Raw genomic sequence first — 12,863 nt, 5'->3', positions numbered from 1 at the left:
CACACACACACACACACACAGATTAGGGTAGCATAGTACATGAGTAGGATCTGTTTCTAGCTAAAGTCAGCTAGCTAGTCCTTATAAGCTCAGCCCAAATATGTTAACCAGAGACCTGAGGCCAGCTATAGATCTGTGAAAGATGGTTTCAGTTGCCTCAGTTATAAAATTAGGAAAGAATTTGACAAGGTTGTGATAAGGGCTTTTGCAGCTCTAAAGTTCTGAAATGACATAATAGTTTATATCTCTGTAAACTTGAGATGAACATGTTTATGTGTCCATTCTGTCTCTCTTTTTTTTTTTAGGATTGTGGAGGAAGCATAAACCTATAGTAGCTATGTTTCCAGCTTCAGATACCTGGCTCTTAACCACAGACGAATGCCTTTCAAAGGTGCTGTGGTTGTACGACTAGTGCTTGACTGAGTAGATTATCATATAGTTAAAACACACTGGTATGTATCAGCTACGAATATAAGTGTGTGCTGTACATCATAGGGACCAAAAAGAAGTGGAGGCTCTTGCCCCCAAATCTTTGAGAGAAATTTCTAATCGCCTATATTTTTTACCAAATGATATAAATAGTAAGAGGGCAGATGTCAGCATTCACATAGATTAACTGGTGAGGACAGTGTATCTTTGGATATTATTTTGTCTCTCTGCTAAATTACGGTATTTCTTCCTATCTTTCTAGGAATCTCATTTCTAGAATTCTAGCAGCCTGCTCCCTTGGTAATGTTTGGAGTCATGGTCAATGTACGAGTCAAGCTGCTTGGACTGTCTTCAACAGATGGACTATGACTCATCTTCCCCTCCCCTTCTATACACTAGCTGTGCTTTGGGATCCTAGGGCCGGCCAGGCGTGTGGTGCACGCTTGTAATCCTAGTACTGGGGAGGCTGAGACAGAGGATCCTGGTTCACGGCCAGCCTCAGCTACTTAGTGAGGCCCTCTGCAATTTAGTGAGACCCAGTTTCCAAAGAAGAATAAAATATTGGGCTGAGGGTGTAGCTCAGAGGTAGAATGCCCCTGGGTTCAATCTTCAGCAACACACACACACACACACACACACACACACACACACACACACACATCCTAGGGTGAAGGAAGGGCCATTAGCGGTCACAGGGTCATTTAGTACTCTGGATATTTTTGCAATCACCATCACCACCATCGTCTGCCCGCCCTTCACCAAAAACAAAGCAAAATTCCAAACCTCTACATTTTAGAAACATCTGGAAAAGACTCCTGGGTGGAGGACCCTTAACCTCCCCCCACAGTTCTACTATTTGCAGGGGCTTCCTCTAAAAAGTGTTTCTTGTGCTTTGTTTTCGGGCTCTCCCTTTTCCCTTTTCCTTTTCCGTTGGTATTCGGGGCTTGTTAGCATAGCTGTTCATTGCTCTGTATTCATTATCATAGAATTGAAGGCTGCAGAAATTACCCTCGGGTAACGTTGGTATCAGATGTCTTCATCACAGAGGGCACCACGAATCCTTTTCTCGTTGGTCTTATTTTTCTTTTTATTTGCTGAATTTTCCAAATGTTCGGTTGCAGCTTTATAACACATCTGCTAGATAGCCACCCTGCTTGGAATCTTAAGCCCTATAATTGCTGTATAAGATTTTTAAAGCTACTATATGAAAAAAGAAAGTTTAGTGAATTTACTATTTAGAACTATTGGATTTGTGTTTGGAAAGTCAGTTTGTTTCCTTTGACTTGAGAGACAGTAAACTTAATATCCTAAGGTTGGAGATCATTTTATTTGAGAGGAGGCCAAGTGGTATGCTACACAGTTCAGCTAATAGTATGAATCCAATTCCTGGCACAAATTGAAAGTTTTGTGGAAATTATGGAGAAAAAGTGTGTGTTGGTACTGGAGAAGGAACTCAAAAGGCATTCTACTTTCCAGCTACACCCCCAGCCCAATTTTATTTATTATTTGGAAACAGGGTCTCACTAGGTTGATGAGTCTCACTACTTGCTGACGAGACTGCCCTAGAATCTGTGATCCTCGCATCTCAGCCTCCCAAGTACAGAGATTACAGGCCTGCGCCTCCATGCCTGGCATGAGAAATGGCTTTTATTAGACATTTTTGTAAATAGGATCTGGCTACTATAAGACATCAGATCAAACGTGATCTCTGTTGAGTTATATTGTGCCTTTGAGGCAGCTAGATAAATGTTCGTATTGATATAACCCAGTGGTGTATAGATGGATTATAATCTTACTAGCTAAATATGATAGTCTTCAAATTTATTTATTTTATTTTATTATTATTTTTAATTTTTGGTAGTACTGGGGGTAGAACCCAGAGGCTTTCTACCTCCAGGCTATACTCCCAGACCTATTTTATATTTTATTTGGAAACAGGGTCTCACTAAGTTGCCGAGAGCCTCACTAAGTAGCTGAGGCTGGCTTTGAACCTGTGCGATCCTCCTGTCTCAGCCTCCCAAGTGTGGGGATTACAAGCGTGCGCCACCATGCCCGGCTTGTCTTCACATTTAAATAAGGGCTAAGGCCAAATTTAGAAGACAGTAACCTAGTTATTAATAACTTAATTAACCTTTTCTGGTTTCCTTATCTATGAAATGATCTTTTTAGATAAGGGCCAGATAGATTGTATAATCAAAGTCTACTTAATTTGCATAGGTCTGAAATAGATTGCTGACAGTTGAGGAATTGTTAGAAGTATTTGAGTGAAAAGCCTACATAGTTATTTGTAAACTTTAATCAATGTATTTTTTAAGGGATTCAAAATCTTTTCTTTTGAGCCGGGCGGGTGGCGCATACTTGTAATCCCCGCGCTTGGGAGGCGGAGACAGGAGGATCGCGCAGGTTCGAAGCCAGCCGCGCTGGCTTAAGAGACCCTGTTTCAAAAAATATAAAATAGGTCTGGGAGTGTAGCCTGGAGGTAGAAGGGCTTCCAGGAACCCCAGTACCACCAAAAAAAAAAAAAAAAAACAAAAAAAAAACTTATTTTTTTATTTTTTGCGGTACTGGGGGTGGAATCCAGGGGCATTCTACCTCTGAGCTACACCCCCAGCCCTATTTTTTAATCCTTTATTTTGAAACTGGGTCTCACTAAGTAGCTGAGGCTGTCCGTGAACCACAATTCTCCTGTCTCTCAGCCTCCCGAATGCTGGGATTACAAGCGTGTGCCACCACGCCCATCTAAAAGGATATTTTCAACAATTATGAATAAGATGGATAATCGGTTTTGGATCAGAGTCATAAGTTTCTTAGAGTTTGGTGAGAAACCTTTCTGTTTGGTGAGAAAGTAGAGAAGCCTCCCGTCATTGGACAGACTCTCCTCTTAATAACCTCAGTAAGAGTCAGAAGGGCACAGGGGATGGCTGGCTTTTTAACCAGATAGATGAAGATTACTTTGAACTTTGAACCTCATTTTCTTCACCAAATTCGTGTGAGAATTAGACAAGTTAACAATGATAAAGCTCCTGGCATATATTAAGCACCCAGTAAATGTGAATCCCCTGCCCTTCAGAGAACAGGAGAGTAGGTCTTCATAAAATCCATGGTAACGAACCAGGCATGGTGGCACATTCCTAAAATCCCAGTACAAGTCAGCAAGTTAGCAAGACCCTGTTTCAAGGAAAAAATAAAATAAGGTTGGGAGTGTAACTCAGAGACAGAATGCTGCTGGGTTCAATCCCCCCAAAAAAAATTCATGGTTAAGGGTAGAGTGTTTTAGTGATGATTGCAAACTCTTTTTTTTCTCTTCATAGGTATTTGATTTCCTTACCTTATGCAGGATACAGCGCTAAAGTGAAAAGGGCGCCCCCTAGGCTTGGAGCTGGGGACTGCTCCCTTCCCCCAGCGCGCAGGGCAGAGCATCCCTCAGGAAGGAGGGAGAAGGCCCAGAGATGAGAGCCATCTTAGGCCTGCGTTGACTGGAGGGACATTTAGTGAGACAGACGTGGGAGCGCACGCCTGCAGTCCCAGTATTTGGAAGGCTGAGACAGGAAGATTGCAGGTTCAAGGCCAGCCTCAGCAACTTAGACTCTCAGCAACCTGGCGAGGCCCTGTTTCAAAACCAAAAAATAGAAAACCAGCTTGGGGGGCGGGGGCTGTAGCTTGGAGGTAGAATGTCCCTGGGTTCAATCTCCAGTAAAACACACACAAGCCGGGCGTGGTGGCGCACTCCTGTAATCCCAGCATTTGGGAGGCTGAGACAGGAGGATCGTGATTCACAGACAGCCTCAGCTACTTAGGCCCTTTGCAACTCAGTGAGACCCTGTTTCAAATTAATACAGTACTGCAACACATACACCCGTAGGCCTAGGTCCCATCACCTCTCCAAAATGAAAAAAATGCCTGTGGAAATCTCAGTAAAGAAGCCCTTTATGTGTCTGCAAACCTGCTGGAGTTTCTTTTCGCTCCAGGCTCATTATTCTAGGATCTAAAGATAATGCGATAGGTAAAGGAAGTAAATTTAATGGAACACTGTACTGTGTCACATTAAACGCAGTTGTTCTATTTCTTATTTTGGGTTTTTTGGGGAACTTGCTTACGTTGGCCTTGCTCTCCTGGGCTGAAGCACATCTGCCTCAGCCTCCTGAATAGCTGGAATTCCAGGCATGTGCCACCGTGCTGGCTGAATATAGTTGTTTTCTTGTTTCTTATTAATCACTCTGAAAAGCTACAGAAGGCATATACTGTAATTTTTTTTTTTTTTTTTTTTTTTTTTTTTTTTTTTTTTTTTTTTGTGGTCCTGGGAATGGAACGCAGGGGCCTCTACCTCCAGGCTACATCTCCAACCTATTTTTATTTTGAAACAGGGTCTCACTAAGTTGCTGAGAGCCTCACTCAGTAGCTGAGGCTGGTTTCGAACCTGTGCGATCCTCCTGTCTCAGCCTCCCAAGTACTGGAATAACAAGTGTGCGCCACCACACCAAATTTTAAATATTAATTAAATACTAGTAGCCTTTACCCCAATTCTCTCAGGAATGTCCTTTTTTTTTTTTTTTTTCTTAAATTTTGTGGTACTGGGGATTGAACTCAATAGCATTTTACCTACCAGCTATACCCTCAGAACCTCCCCCCCCCTTTTGTTTTGACACGGGGTCTCGCTGGGTTGCCGAGAGGCTCCGTATGGTGCTGAGGCTGTCCTCGAACCTGGGGACTGATCCCAGGTGCCTTCTCCCTCCAAGCAACACCCCAGCCCTTTCTCCTGGTTGTGCGGGTGGCCTGGTGGGCTGGGCCAGTGCCGCCCCCTCCTGTCGCTCAGCCGCCTTGGGGAGGGTGCAGCGGCTTCCCCGCCCCGGGGCGGTGCAGCCCAGCCCGGCCTCCTCAGAGCCAGCACCGCCGCCATGTCTTCCGGGCCCAGCGTGAGCGCCCTGCAGCGCCTGGTGGAGCAGCTCAAGCTAGAGGCCGGCGTGGAGCGGATCAAGGTGAGGACTGGGCGCTGCGGGCTGGCGGCTGCGGGGCCCAGGACCGCCTCTGGCGCAGGGGTGTGGGGTGGGGGCCGGGGGTAGAGGCCCTGCCGCCGCGCCCAGACACCGGCCAGACCCGGAGGGCACCGTGGACAGTGACCGACTCGACTCAAGGCATCGGCCGTGCAGCGACACGCTGGCATACTGGATGCGGCTGCTGCAGGAGGATGGAGGGGGCAGAGACGGCGAGGCCGCCGAAAGATCAGGACTTGGGGATGGATGGATGGGTGGGTGGGGGCGAGAGAGAAGAGGAGAAAGGATGCTCAGGTTTCTGGCGCAGCGACAGGCTGGATGGCATTGTTCCCTAAGTGGAGAGGAGAGAGGAGGAGTTTGGGGAAAATGAGTTCCATTTTGGAACTGTGGGCTTTGCGGAGATTTCCAAGAGGTATTTGGCTTAGGACTGAAGCTCAGAGCACAAGGCTACAGGAGGGCATCATAAAGTGCGGGAGCGAGAAGGGGCCGTTATATCAAGAGCAGAGTCGGAGCCTGCGACCAGGGACAGTCAGACAGGGCTGGCCAGGCCTGGTGGTGCACACGTGTCATCCCAGGACTTGGGAGGTGAGACACGATGATCGCAGGTTCGCAGCCAGCCTCAGCACCTTAGTGAGACCCACTGCAACTCAGCGAGAACTGTTTCAAAAAAAAAAAAAATACAACAGGGTTGGGGGTGTAGCTCAGAGGTAGAATGCCCCTGGGTTCAATCCTCAGCACCACAACATAAACAGTAGATGGCTGAGAGGAGGAAGCTCTAAGAGAAAGCAAGAATGGAGAGATTGGCTGAACATCGGGCCTAGTTAGTATACATGCACTGTGTTTGCTCCATTGGCCCAGAAGCATCTGTGTCCGAGTGTGGTTTCCAGTCCAGCGCTCTTTGTGGGACCCATGGATATATGTGTGAACAGCACTGTGGTGACCTTGGCACCCCAGTCGTGCTTTTTACTCCACCTCACACTGTCCTAGGAAATAGGGTTATTCTAGTTAGGAAGGTAAATAATAAACAAATTAGCCAATAAAGAAAATGATCCCAGATAGTACCTGGAGATTGTAAAATATGCAGAGAACTTTCAATGACCTGTAGCAGGAAAAGCAGAATCAGGCTGGGCGTGGTGGTGCAGGCTTGTAATCTCAGTACTTGGGAGGCTGAGACGGGAGGATCACAAGTTCACGTTCATTCAGACTTAGCTACTTACTTAATGTGGCCCTCTGCAACTTAGTGAGGCCCCGTTTCATAGTAAAGAATAAAAAATAGGGCTGGGGTGTGGTTTGGAGGTAGAAGGCCCCTGGGTTCAGGCTCCAGTACCGTGGGGGACGGGGGAATAGGGTAGGCAGACTTATTTTAGTAAAGAAACCTAGTTTTGCTGGACAGGGTGGCACCTACCTGCAATGTCAATATTTGGGAAGTTGAGACAGGAGGATCACAGGTCTGAGGACAGCCTCAGCAATGTAGTGAGACTCTCGGCAACCTGGTGAAATGCTGTTTTAAAGAGGAAACTTAGGAAACGAAAGCCCTAGTTTGGAGTTGAGAGGAAGGAACTTTTTTCCTAGGTCAAAGGGGAGAGGTCTCGGGGGTGGGGTGGGAGGGGCAGCTGGTGAGTTGACAGAAAAGGACATGTGTCAAGGTAGATGTTTCCAGATGTGGGTAAAGGACGTGTGTGATAGCAGTTGTGTTTGTGAAATAGGAGGCCTGGTTTCTTCCGGAGCAGGGGAAGGGGAAGCTGAGTTGTGGAGTGGAAAGTGGGAGCAGTGCCGTGGGCAACGGAGGGGACCCCGAGCAGGCTCACCCACAGGTACCTGTGACCAGACCCTGCTGCGGCGCGGTCGGAGACCCGCTGTCCTTGGGATTTGTTTTTCTTTCTCTAGCAGCATTTGATCACCTAGGTTTCATTTTTATTTTATTTTATTTTTTTAAATTTTGAAACAGGGTCTAGCTAAGCCTCTAAAGCTGGCCTTGAACCTGCGATCCTCTGTCTCAGCCTCCCAAGTACTAGGATTACAGGCGCCGCACCACCACACCGGGCTGATGGGCTGAAGGTGAGCGTGGCTGATGGTGTGGGTGAGCCAGGGGGTGTGCCAGAAGGCGGAGGTGGGATTTAAGGCCAAGGAGTTTGAAGGTCTGGCCAGAAAGAAGCTAAACCGAGGCTGGGTAGACAAGGAACTGAGTCGGCTTCCCGGTGACCTCCTGGTAGACCAAAGGGAGGAGGCCTCAGGAGTCTGGAGGAGAAGGGGGTTTAGGGGAGAAGGTTGGGAACTGAAACAAGGGTTGGTGAAGACCATGCTGGAGACCACGCTGGTGTCAGCTCTGAGGCAGAAAGAGCACTGACTCAGCAGCCCAGGAGAAGTAGCACAACCCCAGGGCGGGGCCGGGCCGGGCGTGGTAGCGCACGCTTGTAATCCCCACTTGGGAGGCTGAGACAGGAGGATCGCACAGGTTCAAAGCCAGCCTCAGCTACTTAGTGAGGCTCTCGGCAACTTAGTGAGACCCTGTTTCCAAATAAAATATTAAAAAGAAAGGTATGGGAGTATAGCCTGGAGGTAGAAAGCCTCTGGGTTCCACCCCCAGTGCCACCAAAAAAGAAACCCCAGGGCAGGAGTGAATGGCGCCAGGCCAGGGCGGCACATTCGCCTAACACGCTGTCCGCTCCGCGGCCGTGCTCACGCAGCAGGGTCTGGGCACTTGGCGAGGCCTCTCTCAGAAAGCACCTTAGGGAGTCACGTTCCAGAGTCTGGCCGGTCTCAGGTTGGACGTTCTTCACAGCCAGACATGTCTTCTCTTTGACAGACTTGCGACATGGTAAATAAGCCAGGCACCAATTTTCTAGCATAAGAAGGGCGGGCGCCCCTTCCCAGGGTCGGAATGCTTGCTGTCCGTCCAAGGACTACTTTGGAGCAGCTTCTCAGAAGTGGCTGGGGAAGCCTAGGCTGAGCCCAGGAGGGTCAGATACCCCCCCCCCCCGGGGTGGGAGTGCCCTCCTCCACCGCAGGGCACGGCTGGCCAGGCTTGCCAGGTTTGGGCGTGCCTCCCCACCCAGAGTCTCTTTCCTTGGATACTACTAAAGATGCCGAGCACTGCTGCTGCTTTTTCTTTTCTTTTTTCTTTTTTTGCGGTACTGGGGATGGAACCCAGGGACATTCGACCTCCAAGCTACACCCCCAACCCTATTTTTTATTCTTTATTTTGAAACAGGGTCTCACTGAGTTGCAAAGGGCTCACTAAGTAGCTGAGGCTGTCTGTGAATCACGATCCTCCTGTCTCAGCCTCCCAATGCTGGGATTACAGGAGTGCGCCACCGCGCCCGGCCTTGAGCATTGCTTCTCATGTTTTCCCTACATATGTCCTTACTGTAACTTTTTGGCCATGTTTTTTTTTTTTTTTTTTTTTTTTTTTTTTTATGTGTGTGGCACTAGGGATTGAATCCAGAGATGTTCTGTCACTCAGCTGAGCCCCTAGCCCTACTTTATTTTTTGAAACAGGTTCTTACTAAGTCGCTGAGCGTCTCACTAAGTTGCTGAGGTTGGCTTCGAACCTGTAATCCTCCTGTTTCAGCCTCCCGAGTGCTGGGATTAGAGGTGTGCACCATCACGCCCAGCCTGGCCATGTTCTTCAGAGGAGAGTCTAGTTAGTCCCATTCCTCCAGGGGTCCTGGGAGATGGCCTCTTACCTACCACATGTGGTGTTCACTTGTTATCCTGATGCAGAGATCGTGTGCATGGGCATAATCCATCCTAAATTTCTTTAAAATTAAAAACTACCCAGGTGTGATAGAACATGCCTGTAATCCCAGTACTTGGGAGGCCGAGATAGGAGAATCACAGGCTTGAGGCCAGCCTCATTGACTCAGTGAGATCCTGTTTCAAAATAAAAAATAGGAAGGGCTGGGGGGTGTAGCTTGGAGGTAGAATGTTCCTGGGTTCAATCCCCAGTACCAAAACATATAAATAAAAAAATTAAAGCTGGGCGTGGTGGCCCACACTTGTAATCTCAGTATTTGAGAGGCAGAGACAGCAGGATCACAGGTTTGCGGCCAGCTTCAGCTACTTAGTGAGGCCCTCTGCAACTCAGTGAGACCCTGTTTCAAAATAAAGAATAAAAAGTAGGGCTGGGGGTATAGCTCGGAGGTATAATACCCCTGGGTTCCATCCCCAGTACCACAAAAATAAATAAATGAACAAATAAAAAAATAAATAAAATATAAATAAAACTAATAACTTATAAAGCCATTAATTCCAATTATAATGTGAAAATTTCAGAGTTTCTACTCGGGAAATACACTTAAATATTAGTCTGACTATACTCTATTATGCATTTTTATTTATATAACAAACCAAACTATTATAAAAGCAAAACTCCTAAACATTTCAAAAACTTGGTGGCCGCTGTAACATGCGCAGCTGTAGCGGTCTGTCTTCTGTTGCTAGGAGCGGAATGCCAAACACTGGGTAAGTTATAAAGAGAAGGTGTCCAGGGCAAGGGCTGCCTCTGGTGATGGCCTTCTTGCTGGCCGCTTCCCGAGGCAGCGTGGAGCACACGCACTTTTGTTCTCTCTCCCTATAAAGCCTCCAGGAATCAATAGTGGGGCTCTAACCTGATGACTTCAGTATGAATCACCGCCCCTAAATCCCATCTCTGAACACACAGCCAGATTAAGTTTCCACTTTCTTAGTATCTCACAGTGGGGATGAAATTTCAGCACCTGAACCTTGGGGGACACTCTCACGGTATCTAAACCATGGCAGCAGTTAATATTTCATGTATTTGGAGACCAGAAAATTAACACAAACTAATCGTAATACTTAAATGGCAATTTGAACCCTTTTTAGACAGTATTGGGCACATTTTCTTTCAAAACACCTTTTCACTGCAAGAAAAATGGGAAGTGAGGACAGCCTTCAAGTAGGAGTAGGCACCACATGGAGGAGGAGGAGGAGGAAAGGCAGAGTCATATCCCATCAGCTAGCTTTGCTGCTTGACAAACTACCTGGAAACAGTGGCTTGAAACATTTCACTCACACTTCTTAGGTCGGCAGTTTGAACTAGGCTGGGCTGCGGGCTCTTCTCTTTGCTGGCCTCGCTCCGTCATCTGCGGTCAGGTGGTCTGCATGGTCCAGGGCGGCCCGTTCACGTGTCCTGAGGTTGTAGGTGGCTGGCTGGCTGGCTGGCGGTGCAGCAGGGGAGGCTGGGCTCATTCAACATGTCGGTGTCTCAGGGATCCCACGGCCACACGAGAGGCAGCTGCGGAGACTGTTGAGGCCTCGGGGTGGAACTTTCCCGTTATTTTTGTCCCATCCTACTGGTCAGAGTCACAGGACAGCCCAGATTGAAGGGGTGAGTGAGTAGACTCTCTTACGGGTGGGGAGTATTGGGCCATATTTGTAATTTGAGGCAAACATATTACTAATTATGTGTGGGCACTATTCTAAGTGCTTCGAGTATATTAGCTCAGCCGTCAACAATACCTTCCGAGAAGGAAGGTTTTGTTAGTAAATACATTTCGTCGATGAGAAAATAGGTACTGAGAAGTAACTTGCCCATGGTCACATGGGGGTGACAGCTGCGTTTGAATCCAGGCAGTCTGGTTCTGGAGGCTTCATTCTGAACCAGTAATCTGTGTGGCCCCTCAAAGCGTGGTGGAAGGCCTTTATTACTTACCTGGAGTGAACTAGATCAGCTCCTGTCTTTGCAAACATTAAAACAGCCAGGCATGATGGCACATCTCTAATCCCAGGACTTGGGAAGGCTGAGGTAGCAGGATCACGGGTTGGAGACCAGCCTTAGCCACTCAGCGAGGTTCTCAGCAACTTAGATCCTGATTCAACATTTAAAAAAAAAACCAGGAAGGGGTTGGGGGTGTATCCAGGAGGTAGAGCACCCCTGGGTTCCTCAGTATCAAAATAAGTAAACAAACCTAAACATTGAAACAGTTTGTTTACACAGCAAACTTGAATATATTGGTGCATGCTTTATATAACAAAAATTTGTACAAGGAGCACTAGAGTGAGCTATTTCTTTATCAATTTAGTCTCAAAACCAGGCTTTTTTTTTTTTTTTGTAGTACTGGAATTTGAACCCAGAGTTAGTCTACCTCCAAGCTACACACCCAGCCCTACACACCTAGCCTTATTTTTATTCCTCCTTTTCTTCTTCTTCTTCTTCTTCTTCTTCTTCTTCTTCTTCTTCTTCTTCTTCTTCTTCTTCTTCTTCTTCTTCTTCTTCTTCTTCTTCTTATTGTGGTACTGAGAATGGAACTCAGGGGCATTCTACCTCTGAGCTACACCCCCAGCCATAATTTTTTATTCTTTATTTTCAAACAAGCTGTCACTAAGTTGCAGAAGGCCTCACTAGGTAACTGAGGCTGTCCATGAATCGTGAACTGCAATCCTCCTGCCTCCACCTCCCAAATGCTAGGTGACAAGCGTCCACTGCCACGTGGCTTTTATTCTTTATTTTGAAACAGGGTCGCACTAAGTTGCAGCGGGCCTCACTAAGGAGCTGGGGCTGTCCACAAACCTGCGATCTTCCTGTCTCAGCCTCCCAGGTGCTAGGATGACACGCACGTGGCACCACACCCAGCTCTCAAGTCCAGGATTCTAAGTGGACCAAAGCTTAAGCTTTTCTTGAGTTGCAGTATAAAATTGTCACCTTTTCCTCTTTTTTTTTTTTTTTTTGTGGGTCTTGGGATGGAATCCAGGGACATTCTACCTCCAAGCTACATCCCCTGCCTATTTTTATTCTTTATTTTGAAACAGGGTCTCACTAAGTAGCTGAGGCTGTCCTCTAACCAAATCCCCCGGTCTCAGCCTTCCGAATGCTGGGATTACAAGTGTGCGCCACCACGCCCGGCACCTTTTCCTCCTTAGAGTCAGCAAAACCGAGACTTGGCGGTCCCCCAAAGCCTGTGCTCTGCTGGGTCGGGGGGTCGGTTTCGGGGCGGGGTGAGCAGCGTGTCGTCCTGTCTCAGGTCTCTCAGGCGGCCGCAGAGCTGCAGCAGTACTGCATGCAGAACGCCTGCAAGGACGCCCTGCTGGTCGGCGTCCCGGCGGGAAGCAACCCCTTCCGAGAGCCCCGGTCCTGCGCTTTACTCTGAAGACCGGTGAGTAACCACACCCGGTGCATCGCAGGCTTCCCAGAGGACACGGGCAGCTGAGGTTGACTCTGCTGTTTAAGAGGCCCGCGAAGCGCAGCCTTCCCCGAAGGATGGCTGCAGCCTGTAGTTACCCCCGCTGGTGCAGTACGTCCCCTTGAGGAAGCGAGTTCTCTGTGGCACCGGCCCTGAGATGCTGCCGCCCTTACGCACTTGCACCCCGTGAGTGGTGGGGATCTCCTGACCGTGGCCTCGTCCTCTGCCCTTACACCTTCACACCGTCCGCGACCCCAGAGTTAGGATTTGCTACTTAATATTACCCCCTGACTTGCAATTC

The 12,863-nt window shown here is 47.9% G+C and overlaps 1 protein-coding gene across 1 annotated transcript; it reads left to right on the top strand.

Annotated features, from left to right (window-relative positions):
* Positions 1-5,324: 5,324 nt before the first annotated feature.
* Positions 5,325-12,529, top strand: LOC308271951 (guanine nucleotide-binding protein G(I)/G(S)/G(O) subunit gamma-10; the record flags this gene model as incomplete). The annotated part of the gene is made up of 2 exons (XM_080708648.1): positions 5,325-5,405; positions 12,404-12,529. 2 exons carry the CDS (start codon positions 5,325-5,327, stop codon positions 12,527-12,529), a joined length of 207 nt encoding a protein of 68 aa, XP_080564774.1.
* Positions 12,530-12,863: the final 334 nt, after the last annotated feature.

This window comes from Muscardinus avellanarius (genome assembly GCF_963383645.1).
Source record: "Muscardinus avellanarius genome assembly, chromosome: 13".
Lineage (NCBI taxonomy): Eukaryota > Metazoa > Chordata > Mammalia > Rodentia > Gliridae > Muscardinus > Muscardinus avellanarius.
Note: the sequence above shows the minus strand (reverse complement) of the source record. Positions and strands in the feature narration are given on the sequence as shown.